This window comes from Acinonyx jubatus, chromosome A2 (assembly GCF_027475565.1).
Source record: "Acinonyx jubatus isolate Ajub_Pintada_27869175 chromosome A2, VMU_Ajub_asm_v1.0, whole genome shotgun sequence".
Classification (NCBI taxonomy): Eukaryota; Metazoa; Chordata; class Mammalia; order Carnivora; family Felidae; genus Acinonyx; species Acinonyx jubatus.
In genome coordinates this window covers 12,302,429-12,329,451 of record NC_069383.1, presented here as the reverse complement: position 1 = coordinate 12,329,451, position 27,023 = coordinate 12,302,429, and the positions used below count along the sequence as shown (strand labels likewise).

The 27,023-nt window shown below is 44.0% G+C and overlaps 1 protein-coding gene across 2 annotated transcripts in view; it reads right to left on the bottom strand.

The window, feature by feature from the left end:
* Window positions 1-740: 740 nt before the first annotated feature.
* The window catches only part of TRPV5 (transient receptor potential cation channel subfamily V member 5), a 32,510-nt gene continuing 6,227 nt past the window's right edge, over window positions 741-27,023 (bottom strand). The window contains exons 4-16 of one of the 2 annotated variants that reach the window (XM_053217965.1): window positions 26,894-27,016; window positions 24,215-24,352; window positions 23,838-23,936; window positions 23,560-23,735; window positions 23,042-23,188; window positions 20,986-21,198; window positions 10,021-10,107; window positions 9,846-9,922; window positions 9,435-9,600; window positions 9,209-9,275; window positions 6,864-7,132; window positions 3,212-3,318; window positions 741-2,520 (exon numbers count right to left, since the gene is read on the bottom strand). In XM_053217965.1, the coding sequence (XP_053073940.1) occupies window positions 2,214-2,520; window positions 3,212-3,318; window positions 6,864-7,132; window positions 9,209-9,275; window positions 9,435-9,600; window positions 9,846-9,922; window positions 10,021-10,107; window positions 20,986-21,198; window positions 23,042-23,188; window positions 23,560-23,735; window positions 23,838-23,936; window positions 24,215-24,352; window positions 26,894-27,016 (1,976 nt within the window). In that variant the 3' untranslated portion in view covers window positions 741-2,213. The remainder of the gene's footprint in view (window positions 2,521-3,211; window positions 3,319-6,863; window positions 7,133-9,208; window positions 9,276-9,434; window positions 9,601-9,845; window positions 9,923-10,020; window positions 10,108-20,985; window positions 21,199-23,041; window positions 23,189-23,559; window positions 23,736-23,837; window positions 23,937-24,214; window positions 24,353-26,893; window positions 27,017-27,023) is intronic. The other variant, XM_053217966.1, reaches the window with a different exon arrangement.

Sequence of the window (27,023 nt, the reverse complement as noted above, 5' to 3'; positions counted from 1 at the left end):
TTGGAGATGGGAAAGAATAGAGCATCGTTATTTGCTGATCCCTGGAACTAGTGGAGAGGGAGGAGAAGAGATATACAAATGAGAAGTATAGAGAGAACAGTGATGGATATGGCTGTCTGAAGAGACAGAAAGGAAACGGAATCTGGGACTCAGATGGGAGTTTAGCTTTACACAAGAGAGGAAGTGCTTCCATTGTAAGGAAAATAAGAGGAGTCATGATGACTAAGCACTTTTAGAAATCATGCCACTGGTGGTCAAGTGTGTAGGACCCTGTGCCTCTACCTTCGTGTGATTCCTCCCCGTTCCACACTCATCTATGCTTTGTATGAGTATCTGGATGAACCTGCCTGTGGTTTCACAAATCCGACTTACCTCTTTGCTATTCCAGACCACAGTACTCTTAAAAGTTATTATGGCTTTTGGGTGAGGGTGATATTAGGGTTGAGGTGAGACGTAAAAGACTGGAGACAAGAGGGAGGTTGTCAAGAGCCTGGTACTGGGTGCCCTGGACACCTAGCTCCCACTTTCCTCCCTGGAGAGGGATGGCCCATCCTGCTTTGTTGCTGTCCATCCCAAAACTCAGCACAGGGGAAGAGGGAGGTGGGAGCAAAAGATGGCTGCTGCAGGAGACACAGCCACAAATCTGCTACCCCCAGGCACAAGGGTGATTAGCTGCTAATGAGCCACCTGAGGGACAGACCGGGAAGAGTCCCATAAAGAAATGATTGAGCTGTTCAAGCACAAAAGGCATAATTTACCACTTATTTAAACATACATGTAGACACAAATGAGATACAAACCTTTTAGACTCTGAGTCTCAAAAAGCAAGGATAAGACAATTCAAAAACAACAAAAAACAAACAGAATCCAAAATATAGATGAAGGATTTGATAGATATTTCTCCAAATACAAATGGCCAATAAGCATATGAAAAGATGTTCATTGTCATTAGTCATTGGGGAAATACAAATCAAAACCACAATGAGATATCACTTCATATCCATTAGGATGGCTATTATCAAAAAGAAGGAGAAGGAGAAAACAAGAAAGAAAGAAAGAAAGAAAGAAAGAAAGAAAGAAAGAAAGAAAGAAAGAAAGAAAGAAAGACAACAAAGTGTGGCAGTTCCTCAAAAAATTAATTAATAATTGCCATAAGTCCAAGCCATTCCACAGCTAAGGATATACCCGAAGAAATCGAAAGCAAGAACTTGAAGAGAATTATATGCCAATGTTCATAGCAGTATTACTCATAATAGCCAAAAGGTGGAAACAATCCTAATACCCATCAGTGGATGAATGGATAAATAAAATGTGATATATCTATACAATGAAATATTATTTGACCCTTAAAAGGAATAAAATTCTGATGCCTGCTACAACACAGATGAATCTTGAAACTATTATGCTAAGTGAAATAAGCCAGACACAATAGGATTAATATTGAATGATTCCACCTGTATGAGGTACCTAGAGTAGTCAAATTCATAGACGTGGAGTGGAATATTGGTTATGAGGGACTGTGTGGAGGGGACAGTGGGGAGTTAATGTTTAATGAGTACCAGAGTTTTGGTTTGAGATGATGAGAGCATCCTGTGGATGAATAGTAGTTATCATTATGCAACAGTGTAAATGTACCTAATGCCACTGAATTGTATACCTACATATGGTTAAGACAGTAAATTTATGTGATGTGTATCTTCCCACAATAAAATTTCTGAAAAATAAAGCAAGGATAAAGAACCTTTCTTATTGCAGTTTTCTAGTTGGGGGTTGGTTGTGGGGTGAGAGAGAGTCCTACAGGGGAAAAGGGAAGGGCCATAAATTCAGTGCCATGCCTGGATCTTCCCACATTAAGCCTTGTGGAACCAAGCAGGCTTCACAGCTCACTACTTTTTAGTGCCTGCATGAGGCAGAAAGAAAGATGATCCAGATGTTAGTCTAGCATCCCTAGTTCATGTCTTTGATGGCTAAATCCAACTTTGCTCTAAGAGACACCTTCTTTTCTCAAGATGTGGGACTTTCAGGAAACTGGAAGATATGTGGGACAACAGACGTCCATTGCCCATCTCCAGAAATGCTGATGTGAAGGATGAGACATGACCTTTAAGAATTATTCTGCCTATCCCCTCTCATGATTAACAGGCAAAACAATCAGATACTTCCCTCCATTTAGGCCCACCTGTTTTTCAGGCCTATAGAAACAGGGGTCCTCATCATAAATGATAGATATTTTCCTCTCCATCTCCCTCGCCAAGGTCCAGCCCAAGATTCACGTGTCCTAATGTGTTGCGACGCAGGATCTCCCAGCCCCGGTGGCTGCTGCTGCTGTGAGATGTGGTCCGGGATAGGGAAGGCGTTGGAGGGGCCAGAGAGGCTCTGGCTGGGGTCCCACTTTCGATCACAGAAACAGAGGGCTGTTTCTCAGAAAGCTGCTCTTGTCCATCCTCCTTGTCTGAGCCCTTGAAAGCTTCCACGTAGCGAAGCACTCGCAAAGGATTTTGATCATGGTGGTTCTCAACTCTGAGGAGGGCAAAGGGGAAGGAACTCAGGTGAGGTGAAGGAACAAGGGCCATGAGGAGAAGGAGAGGGGGGAAGAGCACTTGTAGGAAACAGGACCAAGAGGACAGGGCAAGGAAGGGACCAGAGTCCTAGGATGAAATGAAGGGAAGAGCAGTGGAATGGAGGGTAAAGTGGGATAGAGACCAAAGAGGTAAGCAATCAGGATTTGGAGGGTAGTGGTGTGTGTGTGTGTGTGTGTGTGTGTGTGTGTGTGTGTGTGGTTGTGAATATGAAAGAGAAAACCAAGAGAGAAGAAAAGCCAAGTCAGGAGCCGAAGGTAGAGTATGGAGAAGGTTAGGTTCAAGGCAAGAATTTACTAGAAATGGGGGTCAGATAGGAACACGACTAGAACAAGTTGGGTAGCCCATGCCCACATCTGAGCATGGACACGTATATAACCTCACACACATTACTACCCTGATGTACTCACAGCCTGGCATCAGTTATCAGCCATCTTGTCGCTCTCCCTGTTGGCTCCACCCCCCTCCCCTAAACAGGCTAATGCAGTCTCACTTTATGGAGTGATGATGTCTCCTTTGGGTCCAGTTGGAGATCTCAGGAATGGAAATATATGTGATAAATGTGAAACTGGGCACCCTACTCCCATGGCTTCATGCTTGTTAGCAGTTTATACATATGCACAGTCACTCACCGCAGGAACCAGCGGTCCCCCAGCCCATACTGGCACCCGCAGATCCCAGAGCGAGGCCACAGGAAGCGAGGCAGCTTCCGCTCCAGCATCACTGTGGTGGCCACCACCTGGGAGGAGTGAGAGGTAGAGGAAACTCAGGAAGAGTGATGAGGTCTCAGGGAACACTAGAAGCCACCAACATAGGGAACAAAGAGGAATCTGTCAGATGGGGACACCAGAAATTGGGGAGATGACAGCCATTGGGCCATGCCCTAGCTTGTGCCAGGCATCATGCTACCTGCTTTACTCACTCATCATAAAAGGAGAGAGAATATTTCATGAGTATTTTGAATAAAACTGTGACCCCTACATTACTATTGACATTCATAGAAAATGAGTCAGTCCAAACTAATCTCATTTGCTTTTTCATAGGAAAGCCAGACTAGTTATCTTGATTTAAATAAAATGATTAAATAGAATCTCTATGATTGTGGTATGAAATGATGCTGCTAGTGTTCAGGGAATTTGCAGCACATTAAATACCCATATCCTCCAAAGAAAAAGAGTGGGTTAATGACTGCAAACTTGGCAAGGAAAATTCTAGTGGCATGTCACATGTTCTGTCCTTTGCCCAGCCCTCATTAATTACTTAAATGAAACATAGAAGACAAGCTTATCAAATATGACTGTGACACAAAACTGGGAGGGATATGTAATAATGTGAGGTGACAAAGCAGTATAAAAATGATCTCACCAGACTGGAATGCTAGTCAAATACCAATAATGTGAAATTTAAGAGAACCAAATGTAAGGTACTACATTTATGTTTAAGAACAAAGTATCTGGGTAAGTACAGGAAGTGGTAAAGGGGCTTTACTAATTAAGTTGAATAACAAAGATGCATGGGTTCTAGTAGATCATGACCTTCATAAGGGCCAGATGTATATTTCTTTAAAGACCTGGCTCAATTTTTTTTAAGTTAGTTTCTTTCTTTCTTTCTTTCTTTCTTTCTTTCTTTCTTTCTTTCTTTCTTTCTTTCTTTCTTTCTTTCTTCCTTCCTTTCTTTCAAGAGTGGGGGAGGGGCAGGGAGGGGGTGGAGAGAATCCCAAACAGGTTCTTTACTCTCAGTGCAGAACCCAATGTGGGGCTTGAACCCACAAACCATGAGATCATGACCTGAGCTGAAGTCAAGAGTTGGACATTTATATGACTGAGCCACCCAGGTGCCCCAAGACCTGGCTCAATTTGAGGTGCTGTTTCTACTACAGTGTCCAAAGCAAGGGAAGGCATGACCCCTCTTTATATTGTATTCCTCCAATCCTATCAGGAACACTCTACTTTTGAAAGGACCATGATCTCTTAGGCATGAACAAGTGCAGAAAGCTTGGTTAGTTGAAGAAACTAGCAATTCTTAAAGTAGTCTAATTCCCCATGTTTTATTTTTCTACTTGATTTCTTAGTTGGACCAAGTTCCCTCCAACATCAGGACTTTTTTTTTTTGAAAGTTTATCTTTTTTGAGAGAGAGAGAAAGAGAGCACATGAGCAGGGGAGGGACAGAGAGAGAGGAGAGAGAATCCCAAGCAGGCTTTGCACTGTCAGTGCAGAGCCCAATGCGGGGCTTGAACCCACAAACTGTGAGATTATGACCTGAGCCAAAATCAAGAGTCCAGCACTTAACCGACTGAGCCACCCCGGTGCCCCTAACCTCAGGACTTTTAATCATGTGTTCCCTTTCCCTATATAGAAGCTCTCCTTTATCTTGAAAAGGACATTTATGTGTCCTGTTGTGCCATCAGTAGGCCCCCACCTTGTTCTGGTAATAGACCCCTTTTGCTTGGACCATTGTCACTTCACCACTCTGTCCATCAGTTAGGGTAGACTGGACTGCACCCCAGCTGATTAGCTGATTCTCCCCTAAATTCCACTACCACTATCACCACTCCTTGGTCTTAACCTCAAATTCAAGGATGCACCTATAGCTCAAACCTGTTGCAGTGAGATGGAACTTAGACTGGCTTCTTGGGGGGAAAGATGCTCTTTGAGGGGTTACACCTCGCACAGTATCAGAAGGCACAGCGAATACAACAGATAGGGCCCTTGGAATTGTGCAATACAGTACAACTGCTCATTCCTTTGGGAATTTGGAGCTTCTAGAAGACATTTCACCAACGTGATGGGAGAGACTGACTTAGGAGAGCAGACTGGATAGGAGAGCAGAACAGAGAAACTGATGTAGTTACTGAAATGGAAATACACACTTTGGCCAGATATGCTTAAAGATAGTTTAGTTCTTTAAACTTTCCAGTTACAAGGACCAACATATCTTGCTTCCAATGCCATTTATTTCTTTTTCTTTTTCTTTTCTTTTTCTTTTCTTTCTTTCTTTCTTTCTTTCTTTCTTTCTTTCTTTCTTTCTTTCTTTCTTTCTTTCTTTCTTTCTTTCTTTCTTTTTTTTTTAAGTATGTTTGCATTTGGTTCTCTGTCCCTATAGCCAAGAGTCCTGTCTGATATAAATCCTAACCTCTATCCTTTTCTGTCATTCTCCTTAACTGGATAATTCTTACCCATGTTTAGGAGTTCATCTTAAATGTCACTCCATCAGGAAAGCATTCCCTAACTTTGCAATCAGACTCCTCTGTTGTGTCCTGTTCTTAGTATCTTCTACTTCTGTGTGATAGTTTTACTACTATAGTTTTACAGACTTCCATGAAGTCCTTTATTTAATGGCAGTCTTCCCAACCAGACTGTGGGCTCCATGATACGCAGATGGCATCTGTTGCGTTCATGCTGGTGTCCCCAGCTCACAGGCATTTCCCAACACATAACAGGCTCTACATAATTATTGTTAAGTGAATGGAAAGTCTGAGTGGATAAATTATAGCTGTATTCAAATTTTTGGATGGTGTTCATACAGAAGAGTGTGTTCTGTGTATATTAAAAGATAAGACTGGGGCCAAAGAATGGAATTGTAGAAAGATAGATTTCAGCTCCATGCAACATGGACATTTCTAATAACAAAAAGTTTTGAAATATGAAAAAGCTCTCTTCTTCCCAACCACTACCCAAATCCATATGATAATAAGAAGGTCCTAATCAGCATTAAAGAAGATATTAAATGACCCTTTGACCAATTAATAACTAATCACTGAGTAAGAACTCAACTACAGGACCACTAAAGATACTTCCAACTCTAAAATTAAATTATCTTCACTGATATATAGAAAAAATCATAGAGAAACAGGGAGAAGCAAATAGAAGATAAGATTAAAAATTAAAATTTAAAACTAGAATATATAGCTGATGTCTGGCTTGCTTAGTCAGTAAAGCACCCATACTGGGTATAGAGATTACTTGAAATTAAGAATCTTAAAAAAAAAAGTAAAATTACAAAAATAAAAAAAAAACCCACTAGAATATATAAGACAGTCTCTAGTTCTCACTGGGCTCGAGGTTGATGGTTGTATCTACTTTTCCCCTGTGATCAACACCTCAGCTCTTGGGTGTTAAACCACCCCTCCTTTTATCTCCTCCTCTGTCCAAATGTACCTTTGTTGAGGTGACAACACTGGATTGTTCTGTGACTCTCTTAAGAGGCGTATAGCATAACATTTTCCACTTTGATTTTTCTCTCCATTCTCTTCCCCTTAGTAAGACTAACACTAGTAAACTCACCTGGGCCCTCCAGAGCTCATCCCGCTCATGGGCCACCCGCCAGTGTGTATCACCCATCATGGCGATGAACAGGTTGAGCATGAGCAGCGTGGCAATGATGGTGAAGGCAAAGTAGACAATGCCAAACATGAAGGGCAAGTTCACTTCGTAGTTGGCAGGCCCATCAATGACGGTGAGGAAAAGCTCAAAGGTGCTGAACAGTGCCATGGGATAGTCATAGAATTGCCCCAGGTTGGATGGGTCCTCTGTCTGGAAAATGACATAGAACGCTGCTCCGCCCAGGAAGGGGGCATGGAGATGGGAAAATAGGGAATTATCACAATAAGCATGGGCCCGGTTATATCTCCATACATTTACACACTTGCAGACACACATACACGCCCATAAATGTACATATATGACTGTGTACATGTAAGTCACAATTTATGTGTGGACCTGGCTAGCCTTAAGATGTCTTATGACCAAGTTCACTACTCTGGACAATGGTAACACCCAGCCATTTAGCAAAATGTGTACATAAAATGTGTGTATGTGTATTATATATATGATAGATATACACAAAATAAGTCACCTAACTGCTTTTCACATCTTAAAAAATCGAATATTTAAAAGATAATTTGTACATAAGAGACTCAAATATAGAGAACAAACAGAGGGTTGCTGGAGGGGTTGTGGGAGGGGGGATAGGCTAAATGAGTAATGGGCATTAAGGAATCTACTCCTGAAATCATTGTTGCACTATATGCTAACTAACTTGGATGTAAATTTAAAAATTAATTAATTAATTAATTAATTAAAAATAAATAAAAGGTAATTTGTTACAAGAATGCATGGAATCTCCAACAATTTTAAAGAACTGACCATATGAAATGGCCAAAAGAAAAGCACCTTTAAAAAAAAATCTCAGTGGCCCCTAGATGACCATCCATCGTTCTGAGGTTCCTGGGTGAGCTTGGATCATCATGGAAAAGGTCTGTTCAGTGTGTAGCCTACTGGATGATACTAGGCATCCTGGAACATTAGTACAGCATTAGAACCTTTAAAAGACTTCTCTCTGTGTGGGGAACTGAAATATAAACTAAATGATCTCAAGAATGGAAATAGTATCTATGACAAAACATCACTTTTTTATATACTGATGGAAAAGGTAAGCACAACAACAAAGAAGAGACAATTTAGGAGATCCTGGGTATAGGACATCTACAGAAAACTACTCTGTCATTATGACTTCAATTGGCAGGTCATGATACTATGTACTGTATAACATACATATACTATATATAACATATGCTTACTGAGTAACTATATGCACACATGTTGTGAGCAGTAATTCATGATGTGTGCAGATGGGGTAGAGGGTGAGGAGAAAGAATATGTAAGGAATACTCCAAACAGGCAAGACTACCACAGTTTTACCCTTTCATAGCTCAGATCTTGGGGTATTTTTTTTTTGGTCTGTTTGGTGGGAATTCCTGTTAAGTGGGAATTCCTAGGACAAGAATAGTGCCTTTTGTTCTCAAAGGCCATTGTCTTTTAGAGTTGAGAGGTCTTCAAATGGCACCTAGGGCATCCCCTTGTCTTACGGATGTTTGGTTGCAGACACAGGACACTAGATTTGAGTTGCCATATCTCACTGTTCTTCCTTCCTCTTAGTGCCTTTCCATAAGAACTTTCTCCTACTTTCTCACTGCCTTCACCCTCTATCCTGGCTGTTATTTTCTCACTGTGTTCCTCTATCTACCCTGACATTCCACGTGTGCCTTGGGCTGCGACTAAGTCCCTGCTCCCTCTTTCCCCAATCTCTCTTTACAGCTCTTTTTCTTCTGTTTTCCTCTCTCATCCTCAAACTCTCCAAAATCATTTTCTGTACTTCCTCTTTGATTTCTTTCTTTTTTTCCCAACTTTAAATGCACATAGAAAAAAAAGGATGCTATGTGTTATTGAATTCTCTGTGTTTCTTCTTTTGAAGTGTAGAGACAGAAGAGTTAAATATTGCACTGACTCTGTTTGCCCACATAGTTTTCTGAGATCCACAACTGGCCAGTCTTTCCTGTTTAATGGCGCTGTCTCTCCAAAGCCCTTTATCTATCTCTTCTTTAAAAATCTTCCTGGGCTGTTAGTCAACATGAATGTTACTAGCCCATAAATTCAGAGCATATCATCTGCCTTCTAGGTCATCTTAAGTGACCCTGATCCTATGGATATGAGTGTGCTTTTTGACTCAATATCCACTAGGGGGGAAATAAGCAAAAGAGAGTATAAATGAGAACGGAGAGCAAGAGTGAGTGAACTTTCTGGAGAACTAGATCCCATGACCTAGTAGTGTGGGGGGACAGTGCTCTTACCTGAGGCAAATCCCAGAATAACCACAGCCATCAGCCAGCAGAAGCGCATTAAGTCTCCAAAAATCATCTACAGGAAAGGGAAGGGGAGGGAGGTTGGAATGACCCTTCTCTACCTGCTTCTCTGCAGCTATCCTGCTAAACTGGAGGCCACCTAGCTCCATCTCCTCCCTTTGTCTGGAAAGGACTTATTGCTGAAGCCAGAGGAATCTTTGGGGAAGGCACTGACCTTCTGTATCATGATGGTGAAGGGACCAAGCATCTGGAATCCTCGAGCGAAGTACATAACACTGCACCAACCCAGCACCAGGGCAATGGACATGGGCACCATCTCCCCGTTCATGTTGGAGAGCCGCATCACCATGGTCACCAGCACCATGCAGGCATAGGTGATGCTTGGGGGAGGGGGCAGGGAACAAGGAGTGAGAGAGGAAATATTCCAGGTCTCCTCTAGCATGGTGATGAGTTGGGTGGTACCCACTCAGGCTTAGTCCTTACACCCAAAACACACATATAAGCCCACTGGGCAAAAAATCCCTAGAAGTGAGAGTCAGCTGAAGTCTAGGTCCCAAAGAGTGAATGGGGACCTGGAACAATTCTGGCAAGGGAAGACATGGGACTGAAAGGAAGAGACACTCACATGATGACATGGAACGGTCCCCCGAGGATAGTCTGTCCAAAATAGCGAGAAGCACCAACTCTGAAGATGTCCGGGATCTGGGAAAAGGCCAGTAAAACAAAAAGACAATGTGGACTGAAGTTCAGTCTGGGGCCCCAGGTGGATGGCCTCAGCTTGGACCCTGGTTGTACTTCACCTCCAGGAGCAGGATGATCACAGCCCCCATGATGGTCACCAGCTCCCCCACCAGACGGATCTTATCCTGCTGAGTCACATAGGCCTCCTGTGGGAGTAAATTTGGAGTAAGAAGTATTTTTTGATGGATTGAGAATCAAGTCTTTTGGGGCAGGTGGTCTAAAGCAACTAAAGTCCATCCCAGATGAAGCAAAGTTCCCCTTACCACCACCATTACCCTCCTCCCCTGCCATTGTATTTGTCAATTGTGCTTAATTCTATGACCAGGCCATTAACCTATGTATTCAAGGCTTAATATACATTCTAAATAACTTGAGCAAATCACTATAATATATATTATGAGTGGTAATTTATGATGTGTGTACCAAGGGGCTGAGATCACATTTCACAGCATCAAGTTAAGAAGACTAAACCAACAGGAAGAGGCATTATTGGCTTGGGATGGTTTTGGCTATGCTGAAAGTCCAACTTTTCCAATCTCATGTGGTCTTTGGAAGGTAGACTACTCTATAAACACCTCACAGAATTCAGATTCCAGAATAGGCCCAGAATCTGCCAGTTTTAGCAGAACCTTGAATAAGGCACTAAACCTCTCTGAGTTTGAGGTTTCTCATCTGTAAAAATGGAGACTCTAATGCTTATTCCTAGTGTTATTGTAGATATTAAATTAGAGGATGTATCTGGATGTACTTTATGAGCCATAAATCACTATAGATATATTTATGATTATATTATGATGTGGTAATATAGAAAAGGTCAGAAAAGAGGGTTAGAGACACTGAATGGATTTTAGTTTTGAGGAAGGGTCCCCATCTTATCCTGAGCAGTAGGTGTAGAAGGTACAGCCCTAAGGTCAAGATAAAAGAAGACCATCCTTCTTCTGGGCCTGTTGTTTCACAGTAAAAGGCTTACAACATTACACACATGTAGTGAAAGAATGCTGCAATACTGATCCTCAACTTTTGGAGGGTTATGGAGAATATCATTAAGACTGTGGACCCTCTTACCAGAAAACTGTGTTCATATATATGTCATCCTCACATGAAATGTACAAATAATTTCAACACATTCAGGTACACTTCAAAATTTTAGGAAATCTCTTCTCTAAGGTCACCTCTCTGAGTAGTGCACCCAAGAACGGAGTTGAGAGTCCCTGAGGCCAGTGGGAAAGTTGATGATATAAGCTAGGAAGGATGTGATCCCTCATTAGACATAAGGAATGCTAATCATCTCTGCTCTGCTGATAAACTGGAACCTCTGAGCATCCCTCAGCAGGCTACTTGGAGTGTGTATTCACTGGTCCAGTGAGAGGCATAGTTTTGAAATAGGAAGAGATGCTATGTAGTAGGAGGTGATCTATGATATAAAGAAGGTACCCACCAGGAGCCCCACAGATATTCAGAAACTGACAGCTCAGTAGAAGACAAGGATATAACCTTTATGGAAGAGTAGAACCAGACTTACCAACAGAGGGTGAAAATGTTTCAGGTAAATCATATGGGACCAGGAGAGATGAAAAAAATAGCTGATGTCTATGTGGTTGGTGAGCAATGTGATCTAACAAACTTGGCTAGACTTCAGTTACTTTATTGTTGATGTTGCTGCTGTTGTTGCTGTTATTGTTGCTTAGAGAATTGATGTTCTCTTGACAAACTGGTCAATTTTATTTTATCATCTAATGGGAAATTTCCCTTTTGCCTTGCTTCCAAGGAAGTTCAGAGCTTGGTTTTATTTTGTTTTGTGTTTTGTTTAAATCCTCAGCTCTAACTGAATACCCCCTCTTCTGTCCTGAAATTCACTTCACGGGCCTCCTTCTTTTTCTTTATCTTAATGTTCCTATAGCATCTCTCTTTAATTGTAAAACATTCCAACTCCTCTTGGAGAATCAGGTAGTGAGTAGTGGAATAACTGGTAAGTATATTAAATAGAGAAACAAAATACTATTAAATGTAGAAAGAAAATAACCGCATATGTGTTTGTACAAAAACTTTGAATTCTTTTTAAAACTTTGTATCTTGGTTTAGTATGTCTGAAGAACTGCCATTGACCTTTCTTTCCTTGGCTCATCTATGTAAAGGAACTGTCCGTCAATAGATGAGTGGATAAAGAAGATATGGGGGATATATATATATATACAATAAAATATTATTCAACCACAAAAAAGAAGGAAATGCTGCCATTTGCAACAACATGGATGGGCCTTGAGGGCATTATGTTAAGTAAAATAAGCCCAACAGAGAAGAGAGACACTGCATGGTACCATTTATATGTGGAATATTAAAAAAAAAAAAAAAAAGAAAGAAAAGAAAGAAAGAGAAAAAAAGTCAAAATCCCAGAAACAGAATGTAGAAAAGGGACGGTGGGGTGAAAGAAATAGGGAGAAGTTGGTAAAAAGGCACAAACTCTCAGCTATAACATGAATAGGCTCCAAGAATCTAATGTAAAACATGACTGTAGTTAATTACACTGCATTATATAATTGAAATTTGCTAAGAGAATGGAACTTAATTGTTCTCATCAAAAGCAAAGAAAGAAGATAAATATGTGAGGTGATGAGTGTGTTAATGAACTAGATGGTGGGGATCCTTTCATCGTGTGTACGTATTCCAAATAACTGCAATGTATACTTTAGGAAACTTGCAATTTTATTTGTCAATTATACATCAATAAAGATGAAAAAATAAAGGAACTAGTGGGCTTTTAAAACACTTTGTTTTTCTTTTGATTTTAAAGGAATTCTAGTGTTTCACACCATGTGTTTAACGTAGGCTCTCGGTTCGGAATAGATACTCTTTTGTTTGTAAAATCTTTCAGAAAGATTTTAGTGGTTTAAAAATGGACAGGAGTGGGGCACCTGGGTGGCTCAGTTGGTTAAGCGTCCAACTCTTGATTTCAGCTCAGGTCATGATCTCATGGTTTGTGAGGTCAGGCTCTGCGCTGACAGTGCAGCGCCTGCTTGGGTTTCTCTCTTTCTCTCTCTCTCTCTCGCTCTCAAAATAAATAAATAAACATTTAAAAAACAGACAGGAACTGTCTGTTTTTTTTATAAATTTTATAAATGACTTACTGGTGTCTATTGAACTGATAATAAGAATTTCCTCTTAATTAACTACCTTTGTGAATTGAACCGTAAACTTAAACTGGTAAATGAGTTTTCCCTTAAATTTTGAGAATTTTACTCTCTGGAGATTGTATTCGAGATTTTCTGTCTCTGTTGAAAGGCTGATCCACAGCTTTTGGGATGTGTGGTCTTTCTGAAAGGATTTTGGAATCAAGGTCATGTTTGACAAAATAAAGTAGAAGAGGCACTCATTCTCAAGGTCCTATACATTCAGTCTCTCAATTCTCTCTCAAAGGCTTCCCCCATCCATTCTCAAGTCACAGCACTACTCCCTTAATGCAAACCTGCAGCATCTGTCATCTGGTTTACCACGAAACCATTTCCCCTCGTTCAACCCACCATCCACCATGCTTCTGGACTGGTCTTTCTAAAATGCAAATAGCATCACATGGCTGAGCTGCTCACTACCGTTCCTAGTTCCCTGAAGTCTTCAGAATACAAATGAAGGGGAGATAAGATTGGAGGGCACTCTCTAGATCTTTACCATAGCAGAAATTCCAAATATTCCAACAATAATCCCATTATATTCCAATAATGTATAGATTTAATTAATGAATAAAGATGGAAGCATATTATTCAGTAGCGTGGAGACAGCAACAGGAATGAAAACTTGAAGAGGTAAAACCTGGGTTACCTCCAGGGAATAAGACATTGGGTCAGGAGAGGCCCCCACACTGCTGCTCTTCATTATACCTGCCATGTGATTTTCAAGTCATGTGCATGTGTTCTTCTAATTCTTTTGATTAGATGAGAATAAAGAACAATAAGACCCAGACTAGCAAACGTGATGTACAGAAGCCTTGCTGGTCTGGCTTCTCCTCTGTGTCCCCATATTCTGTGTGATGCTCCGGGCACATTGAACTATTGGGGTTCTCGGTTGTTAAGTCAGGTCTTTGCATGGACTGTGCCCTTTTCTTAGAATGTCTTCCTCCATGAGTTTACTGGCTCACATCTGCTTAAGCCTTAAGACTCAGGTCACAGCATTCCTCCTGGGCCTCCTTTCCTGCCCCTCCATACCCCGCTCAGGGGCTCTCCCATTGGCACATGGCACCACTCTGCTTACATACCTCACCCAGCACACTGCAATCTTTTCATAAAGACCACAAATGCCTCTCCGGTAATCTCAGAGTCCCCCGAGAGCAGGGACGTACTACTCCTTTTTACCCACAATGCACCATGTATTGAATGTTCCATTGATTGGAAAGAAAGAAGGAAGGAAAAGAGGGGATAAGAAGGCAGGTGCAAGCTGACCATGATCAGAAAGTTGCAAAGGGGAGATAAAGACAGAATCGGGAAGTGGGACTGGGAAACCTCTCTGGAGGCATATGGGGAAAAGGTCACAATGAATTAGGTCTTTTCAGGATTTCCATATTCGTAGCTCAAGGTCACCTAAGCAAGCCTGGCTAATAATGCACTGAGAAAATACTCCACCCCACTCTAAAAATAAATGTCTTTCAATAATGACTGGAATTCTTTACATCATCATATGGCTTGGAATTTTCAGAGTTGTCAACAGCCAAATTCCCTGAGGAGGCTGATCATTCATACTTCATTGTGAGCCTAATGGCCTTGCTCTCATTTACCAGCTGACTGAGCTCATTGCCTTGAAGGAAATGCCCAGAGCGGGTGGGCATAGCAGAGTCAAAGTCACCTGAACCACTCAGAGACAGGCAGGGAGCATGGGCCACCCAGAGGAGGTGGGAAGACAGCAGAAACAGTGGTCAAATTCCAGTCCTAGACCTTCTCTACCTCCCCAAGACCCCAGCTTGCAAAGGAATGAAGTGCCCAGAAAGAGTCCTGCTGGCTAATAATGAGGAGTTTCAGGGATTTCTAACCAGGCTGCCCCTCACACTCCATGTCCCTTGTCTTGCAGGGACAGATCAATTGTAGCTGGACACAGGTGAGTGTGGGTAGCCCTCAAAGCCTGGGGACACGAGTTTCTCACGCAGTGGGTCCACTAAGAAAGAACACTGGTGTTCGGCACATCACTCTGGACAGAGAAATGACCTCAGTTGGTATTTAAAGGTGAAGTTCTGAGATAAAGCTGACCAAAATCCCAATTCCAGTGATGCTCTTACTAGCTGAGTGTCTTTGCCAAAGTACTTAAGCTCTCTGGCTTCAGATTCACTGTCTTTAAAGTGGTGATGATTTTCTTTAATTATTAGGATATCTATATGGATTAAATGATCTAATGCTTTGTCATCCAAAATGTGGTTCATAGAATTACAACATCAGCATTCCCCCAAAGCTAGTTAGGAATCTCAGGTCTCACTGGAGCTTTATTGTCAGAATCTGCGGAAGTAAAATTTATTTATAAAAAATAAATCTATTTTTTATTTTACTTATTTTAATATTTATTTATTTTTGAGAGAGAGAGAGAGAGCAGGGAGGGGAAGAGAGAGGAGACAGAGAATCACAAGCAGGCTCCGTGCTGTCAGCACAGATCCCAAGACAGAGCTCAAACTCACAATCTGTGAGATCACGACATGAGGTGAAATCAAGAGTCAGGTGCATAACTGACTGAGCCACCCAGGTGCCCCTTTATTTTCTATTTTAGAGAGAAAGGGAGCACTCACACAAGCAGAAGAGAGGGGCAGAGGGTGAGAGAGAGAGTGCAAGTAGGGGAGAGGGGCAGAGGGAGACATGAGAGAGCATCTTAAGCAGGCTCCATGCTCAGCATGGAGCCCGACACGGGGCTCCATCCCACGACCCTGAAATAATGATCTGAGCCAAATCAAGAGTTGGACACTCAACTGACTAAGCAGCCCAGAAACCTCCTAGAATCTGCATTTTAACCAGCTCCCCCAAGCACTGATAAATGCATGTAAAGTGCACAAAGCAAGCACTAAGTTTGATGCTCAGTTAGATGCCATTTTCACCTACCAGGCTCCCTACTTCTCCTCGCCTCTTTTCTTCTTTAATTTGCTGTGCTTGTCTCACAGTAAGTTGGTTAGGAACGCTGAACAAAGTTGTGTAGAGCTGGAGGTCAGTTGGGTTTTTCAAATAGCTGTGGTGCTTTGGGTTTTTCAGAGCTTGTGAGGAGTAACGATGTGAAAAGATCAATCCCACTGACCATGACAGGTAGAGGACAATTTCTTTTTTTTTCACACAAAGCAAATATTTAATAAATTATTTCTGAATTATTCAATTTGTTTGCTGTCTTCTTAGTTATTCTTTCTTACAGCAGGGTTACTTTCTATTCTTCTTTTAAAACATTTTAATTCTACTTTAGTTAATATATAGTGTTAAATCAGTTGCAGAAGTACAATATGGTGATTCAACAATTCTATACATCACCCAGGGCTCATCAAGATAGATGAACTCTTATTCCTCCATTTTACCCATCCCATCTGCTAACTATCTGTTTGTCTTCTGTAGTTAAGAGTGGGTTTTTTTCTTTTCTTTTTGGTTTATCTCTTTTTTTCTTTTGTTTTGTTTCTTAAATTCCACTTTTGGGTGACATCACAAGGTATTTGTCTTTCTCTGACTGGCTTATTTCTCTTGGCATGATACTCTCAAGCTCCATCCACGTCATTGCAAATGGCAAGATTTCATGCTTTTAAATGAACAGAAACCTATGAGTCGTTCCTGCCACAGTCTTCTCCTTTCTTCCCTGCACCAAATCCATTGTACAGTAGTGATGCCAACCCCAGCACATCCCCAGGCCAACCCACCATTATCTCTCACTTGCCGAACTAGAACAGCCTCTTTACTAGTCTCCCCACATCCACCGGGCCCCTTCAAATCTGTTCTCCATCCTACGCAGACATTTTTCTAAACCAGAAGTCCTGTCAAGTCCCTCCCCTAGTTAAGGTCCTTCTGAGGGCACCTAGGTGGCTCAGTTGGTTGGGTGACTGACTGCAGCTTGGTCATGATCTCACAGTTTGTGAGTTTGAGCCCTACATCAGGCTCTGTGCTGACAGCTCAGAGCCTGGAGCCTGCTTTGGGTTCTGTGTCTTCCTCTCTCTTCTCCTTCCCCTGCCTTGTGTTCTCTCTATCAAAAATAAATAAACACCAAAAAAATTTTTTCAAATCCTTCTCAGCTTCCCATTACCTTTGAGATAGAGAGTAAAATCTTCAATATGGCCTACAAGGCACTTCACGATTTGAGAAGGATCCACGTGGACAATCTCATCCGGAGGCCCTCACCGCGGCTCCTGTGTTCTAGCTCTTCTTTCAGTCCTCAGATGTTGGCAAAGTTCTTCCTGCCTCAGGGCTTTTGTGTGTCCATTCTTTCTGCCTAAAACTAACTTTTCACCTCTAACTGGTATCCAGCTCTCTCAGCTTAGGTGTCTTCCTCAGGGAAACCTTCTCTGGCTTTTCAGCATGCCCAGGCACCTGCTGTAAGCTCTCTTAGCATCCTGTCCTTTTCCTTACCAGAGGAAAAAATATTGTGAATTGTAACAATGATGGATTGTAATGAAATATCTATTCCTTTAATTAACGTACACCAGTCTGTAGACTACAAAAGGGCAGAGAGATAGTGTGTATTCTGCTCAGACCATGTTGAATTTCTAACACCTATAACAATGTCTAGGTTCGGTAGGCAGAGGAGAGATGGAGGAAATCTTCAGGAGACAAAAAGGAAATTTGATGAGAGAGCAATGCCCTTTTGCTAAACAGCACATCAGGAATCTAAAGGACCAGAGTGATTGACTTAAGACTGGAAAGTTAGACGAATAGATACCCGAAATGGAAGCCAGTAGTTCTCAGCCCTGGCTGAATATTACGATCACTCAGAGAGTTCTTAAAAATAACATCAATGGACATTCTGATTTATTAGGTGTGGTGTAGCTTAGGAACCAGTGTTTTCACCAGCTTCCCTTCTTGGTGAAAAGTCACTGATCTAGTAAGAGGTAGGATCTGCGCAGGGTCAAATAACTATTTGGTTTCAAAGTCAGGACTAAAACCCAAGCCACCTGCCTCCCACACTTTGAACTTTCTGCTCCCCTGGAAACCCAAGAGAACTAGGACTGCAATGCATGTCATTCTGCCTAAACCAACTAGACGTTGAATGGAGGTAGGAGATCAATCCAGTTAATTAATAGCGTGCTTAGGAAACTCTGGAAAAGCACAGCTTTTGGCTGAACAATGAGGCATCTTAGAGTGAAGTAACCCCTTAAGATAGCCCCAAAACTGGACAGAGACACACTAACTCCATCCTCGTGGATGTCTGCTTTTGTGTAGTTTGTTTTGTTGCATATAAATAGATGAGTTTTTCCATTCATTTCAACTGTCCTGAGAAGGTGAGGCTGGGCAGCTCTCATGGAGCACAGTGACTTCTCTGGATCCCATGAGATCCACAGAGAAAATTCTTCTGTGACTGAGAGCCCTGTGCGTCCAATTTATTAATATAATTGGATATTAAAGTATTCATTTGTCTAAGATAAATCCCCATGGGCCAACTAACATGTCAACAATTGCATGAATCAAGTTAAGGGGTGTCTGGTTGGCTCAGTCAGTTAAGCACAACCTTGGCTCAGGTCATGATCTCATGGTTCGTGAGTTTGAGCCCCACATCAGGCTCTGCGCTGACAGTGTGGAGCCTGCTTGGGATTTTCTGTCTCCTCTCTCTCTGCCCCTCCCCCAGCTCACATACTCTCTCTCTCTCTCTCAAAATAAATAAATAAACATTTTTTTTTTAATCTTGCTTGGGATTCTCTCTTTCCCTTTCTCTCCCTGCCCCTCCCCCACTCATGCTCCCATGCTCTTTCTCTCTCAAAACAAATAAATAAACTTTAAAAAATCAAACCAAGACACACTTGGTGCATTTTCATTGCTCTAAGACTCTCAAGTAATATAAAGTAGGAAAAAAAGAGAATTTCCTATTATTTAATAAGCCCAGTACATCATGAAATCAGGATCTTTCAGATTATGGTGATCAGCTGAGAAGCCCCTGATATTATCCAGATTGATTTATTTACTGAATAAGAGGACCCAGATATTCCATAAATTCAGGACATGGCTCAAGGGGTAACACCAAACAACAGGACCTTCCATTGGTGGTCTTTGCTACCAGATCCTCTTATAAGACCATTTGTAACCCTTAGCCTCTCTCCCATGACCAAGAAAAGAATATTTGAAAGTCAATAGTCTTCTATTTGGGTTAAAGTAGCTATTATCTAAGTGAAAGACAAAAGGGTAAAAGTGGTACCAGGGAAGAACGGAAGGAAAGAGGAAAGAAAAGAGAAGGATGGGGAGGTTGTCTTAGCTAAAACTATGCTTCACCTAGTCCTGAGGCAAGGGGAGGGGATCTTCCTAATATAGACTATCTGGGTCAAAAAACATGTTAGTCATGTCCTAAACAGAAAGGGGCACATAGGGAGGAGACTTAGAGTACTCAATTGCTCAGTTATCACCCAATTCTCAGGCCAGAACGTTATCTACAATCTAAATCCAGAAAATCCCTAGGTAAGCTTGAGACAAAGGGGGACTGGGAGAACAACACATCTGGGAAATAGGGCCTAGAATGTTGGAAAAGCCCAGTCACCCTCAGCTCATTCATGGGTGTGCATTTTCCCCATTTCTAGTTTCCCACCCATCTCACTTGGCCATCTTCTCAGTGTCCTTACTTCCCCCTGTGTGGGTTCCACACCAGGGCCAGTCTTTGTGCCCAATTTGAGATGCATGGAATACAACCTCCCCCCAGCACACTGGTGCCCGCTGTAACAGGGCAGCCACTCCACACTCAGGATCATCCTCTCTGGGCAGCAAACCCTCCTTTGTCAGAGACAAGCTCTGGATACACGAGCACGCTGAATATATACTGAGAGGCAGTTACAGGAGCAAGCGAGGTGGAGTGTTGTGACCAACTCTGCGGTTTAATGAGGCTCTGCCCTGTTGTTTCTCTATGTATCCCACTCTCTCTGGCCTAACTTGACTCGGGGTTTTTGTTCCTAGATGAAGCAAGCAACTTATGTTCTCTTTCTGACCCGAACTACCCCTCTTCCTAGCCAAGGCTGCCATACCTGTGGCTGGCCCATCCTCCATGGAACATAAATCTCCAGTCACCTAGCTCTTACTCGCCTGGCAAAATCCTTCTTTTGCCTTCTGCCCACATACCTGCACCCACCTTTGGCTATTTCAGGTCCCCGGGACAAAAACTGTGGTTAGCCACGAACTGTAAACCAACCCAAAGTAGCCACACTCGTTGACTGTAGATGCTCAGGGGCTCCCATTAGAGCCTACTAATGCCGTCACCCGAGAGGGAGAGTTTGCTCCCATCAACAGCAGACTCTTACGGCTACTCTACACCTCTGCCCAGCCATCCTTACCACCCTGGGTCTCTGAACAACACTACAGAATGGCAAGCCCACAGGCATAAAAGGAGCCTCAGAAATTATTTACTTCAACCTGCTACTTAATCCAGGGACCTTGTGCAGGGGACCTGACAGGTGGTCTGACAGCTGACACAGGATTGCCAATGCCCTCATGTTGACGGTACACAGAAGAGAGGGCAGGCCAGGAGGGATGTCCGTGTTGCCCTAACAGACCAGAAATGGACTCAGAAATGTACTTGGAGTATGATTTTCCTCCCTTTTGAACAATAGGGCTTGCGAATTATAAGGAAGTTCACAAATGTATGGTGTTCGTAACAGCAAGTATTCTTTCAGGGTTAGCCAGAAAAACCACAGGTCCCTGGGTAAGTGTGTTTTTTACTCATTAAGCTCCCTTTTTGGTCGGCTATCTCATGCCGAATTTCTGTCTGCATGACCAGGAGCCTGTAGCCGCTGGAGCCCAGTGAGTAGTGCCTTTCAGGGTAGGCACTGGGTAGGTATCCTTCAGGCACCCAGCACCAGCACCCCACGCTCCCACTCCCTTCCATCCCCTTCCAGGAAGAGTCACCTGCAGCAGTTTCTGCTGGAGGACTGTGTTGTCCCGGGGATCTGTGCGGTTGCCCAAGCGGAACTTGAGGGGGCGGTAGATGCAGCAGGCGGTGAAACAGATCATATAGAGCATGTACAAGGCACCCAGAATGTGAAAGTACCGCTGTCCGTATCTCTTCCACTTGAGGCTCACCAGCTCTTTCACTGGGGTCTGGTCCAGGATCTGGCGAGCCTACCATGGAAGCAGTGCATAGGTTGGGGGGCAGGGGGTGACTGGCACGGTGAGGAGTGCTGGATTTCCCGCCAGGTCCCAGAGGGCAGCGCAACAACAGCATCATCACCATTCATTCTGTTAAAGAAGTAAGCACGAGACGCCAGAACCCCAATGAGGCTTTGAGGGATGAGCAGTAGTTAGTAGAAAGAAGGGGGAGTTAGAGATCAGTCCACGAGCAGCAGCAGTCGCCAAGGCAGCCAGGCGAGAGAGGTGGTCATCTGCAAACAAGGTGCATCTGGGGACGTGAGAAGACCCATGGAGAGTGGCGGGCAGGAGTTGTAAGGGGTGACGTAAATAAGAGTCAGACCATCAGGTATTGGGAGCACAGTGGGGAGTCTGAATTATCTTTCCGAATGCAGTAGGGAGCACAGGGGGTTCAAGCAAGGAAGTGGTCCTATTTTCTCTGCAAGTCTTAGGCACTGGAGGGGAGCAGTAGAGGCACGGAAAGTTGGATGAGGCAACCATCTAAGCCTCCGCAGCGGGCTGGAGTCTGATGGAAGTACACAGCAAGGGGTTAAGTACAAATGAGAGTGGGGGGTGGAGGGGATGAGGCATCTGAGAAAGTAAGAAAAGGCAAAAGTCAAACCATAGCTGTAGGAATGAACCATTAGCCAACAGAATACCTTTTCTGCTGATCCCAGAGGGAAGGAGAGATGGTGGGCAGTTTCTGATATATTTGGCAGCTCAAGGCAGGAAGTAGGAGGAACCCGATTTTTGCAGAGAGCCTCAATTTTTGCCATAATGTAGGAGTCTGGGCTTCGAGGGAACTAAGGGGGGAAGGCTATGAGAGATGTAAAAAGGGCTAGGAATTTTGAAGGAAAGGAAAAGTAGCTGACTAAGACAAGAATAAAACCTGGAGAACACCGAGAGCTCACTGAAACCGGACATCAAGGATTTATGTAGGCACAATTCACACAGCGGGATTGGCGTTCTATTTCCTAAGAAATCCTGATAGAAGTTTATCTGTTTCCAGGAATATTCTCTGAGTAAGATCACACAAAGTGACCTTTCAAGTTCTCTCTTACTAACGATTGCCTGCATTTTATGGCAGAAAGGTTCTTAGGAAATTGTCAGGTTGCAGATAAACAACAGAAATTCTATCTTGCCACTATTTTGGAAGTTTCCGAGGACCCGAAGCATTTGCTCCTTGCTCCTAGAGTCTTCGACAAATTTTCCCTTCCTACCGTTCACTCAATTCAGTACTATCAGAATGGCGCACGTGTTTCCCGCTCTCTGGGGAGCTCTCTTCCCCTCCTGTTCCTGGTGAATTCCAGCTCCCCTAGAAGACCCAGCTCAAGCCCTTCCTCTGTGACATCTTTCCTGGCCCATCCAGGACAAGTCACTTGACCTCAGTGTTGCTGCCACTGTGCATGGTGCAGACGCCTATGGTGGCATACATTGTACTCCATTGCACTTCCTGAAGACAGGGAGTGGGGTGTGAGGAAGCAGACAGGAACTATGATTGATTTATTTCTGTACTCTCAGTTCCTTATACAGCAGCTGGGACTCAGAAGGTCCTCAGTGTGCTGAATGAATGAATGAATGAATGCATGCTACAAAGCAGCTTCCATTTGGAGAGTCCCTCAGCTAAAAGGTTAGTATGAGAAAGGTAAGCAGAAAGGGCTGGAGCTGGGCAGAGGGAGAACGCAGTCAGACCGGACTTTTCTCCCAAAGGCTCCATGGTTCGGTTCTCATCTCCATTTATTATAAATCAGGGAAGTGTCTGGAGCCCAGGATGTAAGCAAACGGACAGGCTTTACTCAGACACTTGACAGCCCCTGGTCATCTGTGGCACCCATACCTCTCGCTTCTTGGAGGAAATCACCAGCTCTAGAAAGGACATGTCCTCCCCCCAGGAGTCGATCTCGGTGAGGTCATAGAGAGTGGAGGTCAGCGGCCCGTAGGTCCACTGGATGTGCTTCCGCTTCTGCATCAGGTGCTGGAACATCTGAGAAGACACGGTGGTGAGTCGGAGGGTCAGTGTGAGAAGCTGGGCCGGGGGGTCTCCACCACTGACGAAGGCTGCGGCCCGCTCCTCGCGACTGATGGACAGTTAGTTGCGTGAGCCTCCTTTTTTCTGGTTGTCTTTCTTTCCCACACACCCTATAAGGATCTGAAAGAGGAGGACGGGCAAAGGGAACAGAACGCCGGGCTCCCAGAGCAGATGTCCTAAAGCGACATTCTCAAAGCCTCCCGCCCAGGGGTCCCTGAGGCTGAGCATTTAGCGCCGGAGTAGGGAGGAAGGGGCCCCACCCTCCGGGCAGTTGGGCACCAAGGGTCTTTGAAAGGCCGCCATGGGGCCAGGGGAGTGTCCCTCACCACGGTGTTGCCCTCCACTCCGGCCAGCTTGAAGGGGGTGAGACCCTGGTGATTGGGCACGAGGTCCAGGGACTGCAGGTGGTCCCTGCGCCCATCATAGGACAGCAGCAGGTTGTACATCTGGCAGGCAAAGGTCTTGTTGGGCTGCAGGACGAGGATGTGCAACACGGTGTTTCCTGGGGGAGGACGCGGGCGTCACGTGGCCGTTGCGCTGAAGTCCCCGCTGATGCCCTGCCCGACCTGGGGTGGCCCCCGCCCTCCCGGCCCCCAGCTCTTACCCAGGGAGTCCTGGGCCCGGATGTCAGCTCCATGCTCAATGAGCAGCCTCACCATCTCCTCACTGCCCACGCAGGCAGCAAAGGACAAGGGGTGCTCCCCTGTGGACACAGAAGGCTCGCTGCCCTGAGGGTCCGATGGGCTGGGGGATGGGCAGCGTCCCCGAGGGACTGCCTCCTTGCCCTGGCGTGGCAGCTCTGGGCTCGGGGACGCTCGTCAGCAGAAGCAGAGGCAGGGGTGGAGCACGCGTCGGGGGAGGCTTGGCTCTGGCCTGAAACCCTGGAAGGCCCGGCCGCTTCCGGCCCTCCTCGGCCCGCCCTCCCTTTGCTCTTGCCCACCTCCCCATGTCCCTTCCTCCCAGCCCCGGCCCCGCTCTCACCAAAGTAGATGAGGTTGCGGGGGCTGCGGCGGAATGCCATGCCTGTGGCTCTCGCAGACACGCTGGCCCCGTGGGCAAGCAGGGCTCTCACCAAGTTCACGTTCTGGTTCACGATGGCTATGTGCAGGGCGGTCTGACCTGGCCCAGAGAGAGAGAGACGTCTCAGTGATGGGGCTGTCCCCAATTCTTCCAAGGACACAACATCTCACTGGCAGGCAGGAGGTCCCTGACAGGTCCTGGCATAGATTTCTGCCCTTGGCTTAGCACAGTGGCCTGAGACTCAGGGCAATTTGTCTCATAGGCTGTCCACCTCACTGTCCCCACCTCTTGACTGTTGTGGGTAGGGTGTACATGGAATCACTGTAATGTTGCTATAAGAGAAAGAAACAGAGTTTTGTCCTACAGGGAACATGAGAGGAGTTGAAAGGAAAGGAAACAGTGAATGGCTAAATAAAGTCACATATGCTTGCAATCCCAGACTTCAAGCTGTATTACAAAGTTATAATCATTAAGACAGTATGGTACTGGTACATGAACAGACACATAGATCAATGGAACAGAATAGAGAACCCGGAAATGAACCCACAAATGTATGGCCAACTAATCTTTGACAAAGCAGGAAAGAATATCCAATGGTAAAAAGACAGTGTCTTCAGCAAATGGTGCTGGGAAAACTGGACAGCAACATGCAGAAGAATGAACCTTGACCACTTTCTTACACCATACACAAAAATAAACTCAAAACAGATGAAAGACCTAAAGATAAGACAGGAAGCCATCCAAATCCTAGTGGCAAAAACAGGCGACAACCTCTTTGACCTCAGCTGCAGCAACTTCTTACTCGACATGTCTTGGGAAGCAAGGGAAACAAAAGCAAACATGAACTATTGGGACCTCACCAAGATAAAAACCTTCTGCACAGTGAAGGAAACAATCAGCAAAACTAAAAGGTAACCAACAGAATGGGAGAAGATATTTGCAAATGACATCTCAGATAAAGGGTTAGTATCCAAAATCTATAAAGAACTTATCAAAATCAATACCCAAAAAACAAATAATCCAGTGAAGAAAGGGGCAAAAGACATGAATAGACACTTTTTCAAAGAAGACATCCAGATGGCTAACAGACACATGAAAAAATGCTCAACCTCACTCATCATCAGGGAAATACAAATCAAAACCACAATGAGATACCACCTCACACCAGTCAGAATGGCTAACATTAACAATTTAGTTAGGCAATGACAGATGTTGGCAAGGATGGGGAGAAAGAGAAACCTTTTTTTAAAATGTTTATTCATTTCTGAGAGACAGAGCACTAGAGGTAGAGGGGCAGAGACAGAGGGAGACACAGAATTTGAAGCAGGCTCTTGGCTCTGAGCTGTAAGCACAGACCCCGATATGGGACTCGGACTCACCAGCCGCAAGATCATGACCTGAGCTGAAGTTGGACACTTAATCAACTGAACCACCCACGTGCCCCAAATAGGAATCGTTTTGCACTGCTGGTGGGATTGCAGACTGGTGCAGCCACTCTGGAAAACAGTGTGAAGGTTCTTCAAAAAATTAAAAATAGAACTACCTTATGACCCAGCAATTGCACTACTAGGTATTTATCCAAAGGATGCAGGAGCACTGATTCAAAGAGGCACATGTACCCCAATGTTTATAGCAGCACTATCAACAATAACCAAAATATGGAAAGGACCCAAATGTCCATCGACTGATGAATGGATAAAGAAGATGTGGTACTGGGGCGCCTGGGTGTCTCAGTCGGTTAAGCGGCCGACTTCGGCTCAGGTCATGATCTCACGGTCCATGAGTTCGAGCCCCGCGTCGGGCTCTGTGCTGACAGCTCGGAGCCTGGAGCCTGTTTCAGATTCTGTGTCTCCCTCTCTCTGACCCTCCCCCGTTCATGCTCTGTCTCTCTCTGTCTCAAAAATAAAATAAACGTTAAAAAAATTTTTTTTAAAAAGATGTGGTGTATATATATATATATATATATATATATATATATATATAATGGAATATTATTCAGTGATCAAAAAGAAATAAATCTTGCCATTTGTAACAACATGGTTGGAACTAGAGGGTATTATGCTAAGAGAAATAAGAGAAAAACAAATATCATGTGACTTCACTCATATGTGGAATTTAAAATACAAAACATAAGGGATGGGAAGCAAAAATAACATAAAAACAGAGATGGAGACAAACCATAAGAAAGTCTTAAATACAGAGAACACACTGAGGGTTGCTGGTGGGGAGTTGGGTGGGGGGATGGGCTAAATGGATGATGGGCATGAAGGAGGGCATTTGTCGGAATGAGCATTGGGTGTTACGTGTAAGTGATGAATCACTAAATTCTATTCCTGAAGTCATTATTACACTATATGTTAACTAACTTGGATTTAAATTATCAATCAATCAATCAATCAATAAAGGGCAGCTGCGTTTGGAGCCCTCTATGAAGAGATGAATCTCAAAAAAAAAAAAGAAAGAAAGTCACGGATGCTAAAGGCCAAGACTGGGACATATGCATGCCTTCCAACTCAAGGGCAACCTTCCTGAACCCTCTAGCACCTCTTCCCAGGCCACCCTTCGGAGACCCGTTTTAAGAGGTGACATCAGACTCTCCCACACCTGTCTCCACCTTGAACTACTGTGTGGGCTCCTCACCTACAAACGGCTCACACAAGGTGGGCTCCTTGACCAGCTCCGGGGCAGCCTCTATCAGCACCACGGCGGCCTCGAGATTGTCATAGAGGGCCGCTATATGCAGCGCGGTCTCCCCCAAGGCTCCTGGAGG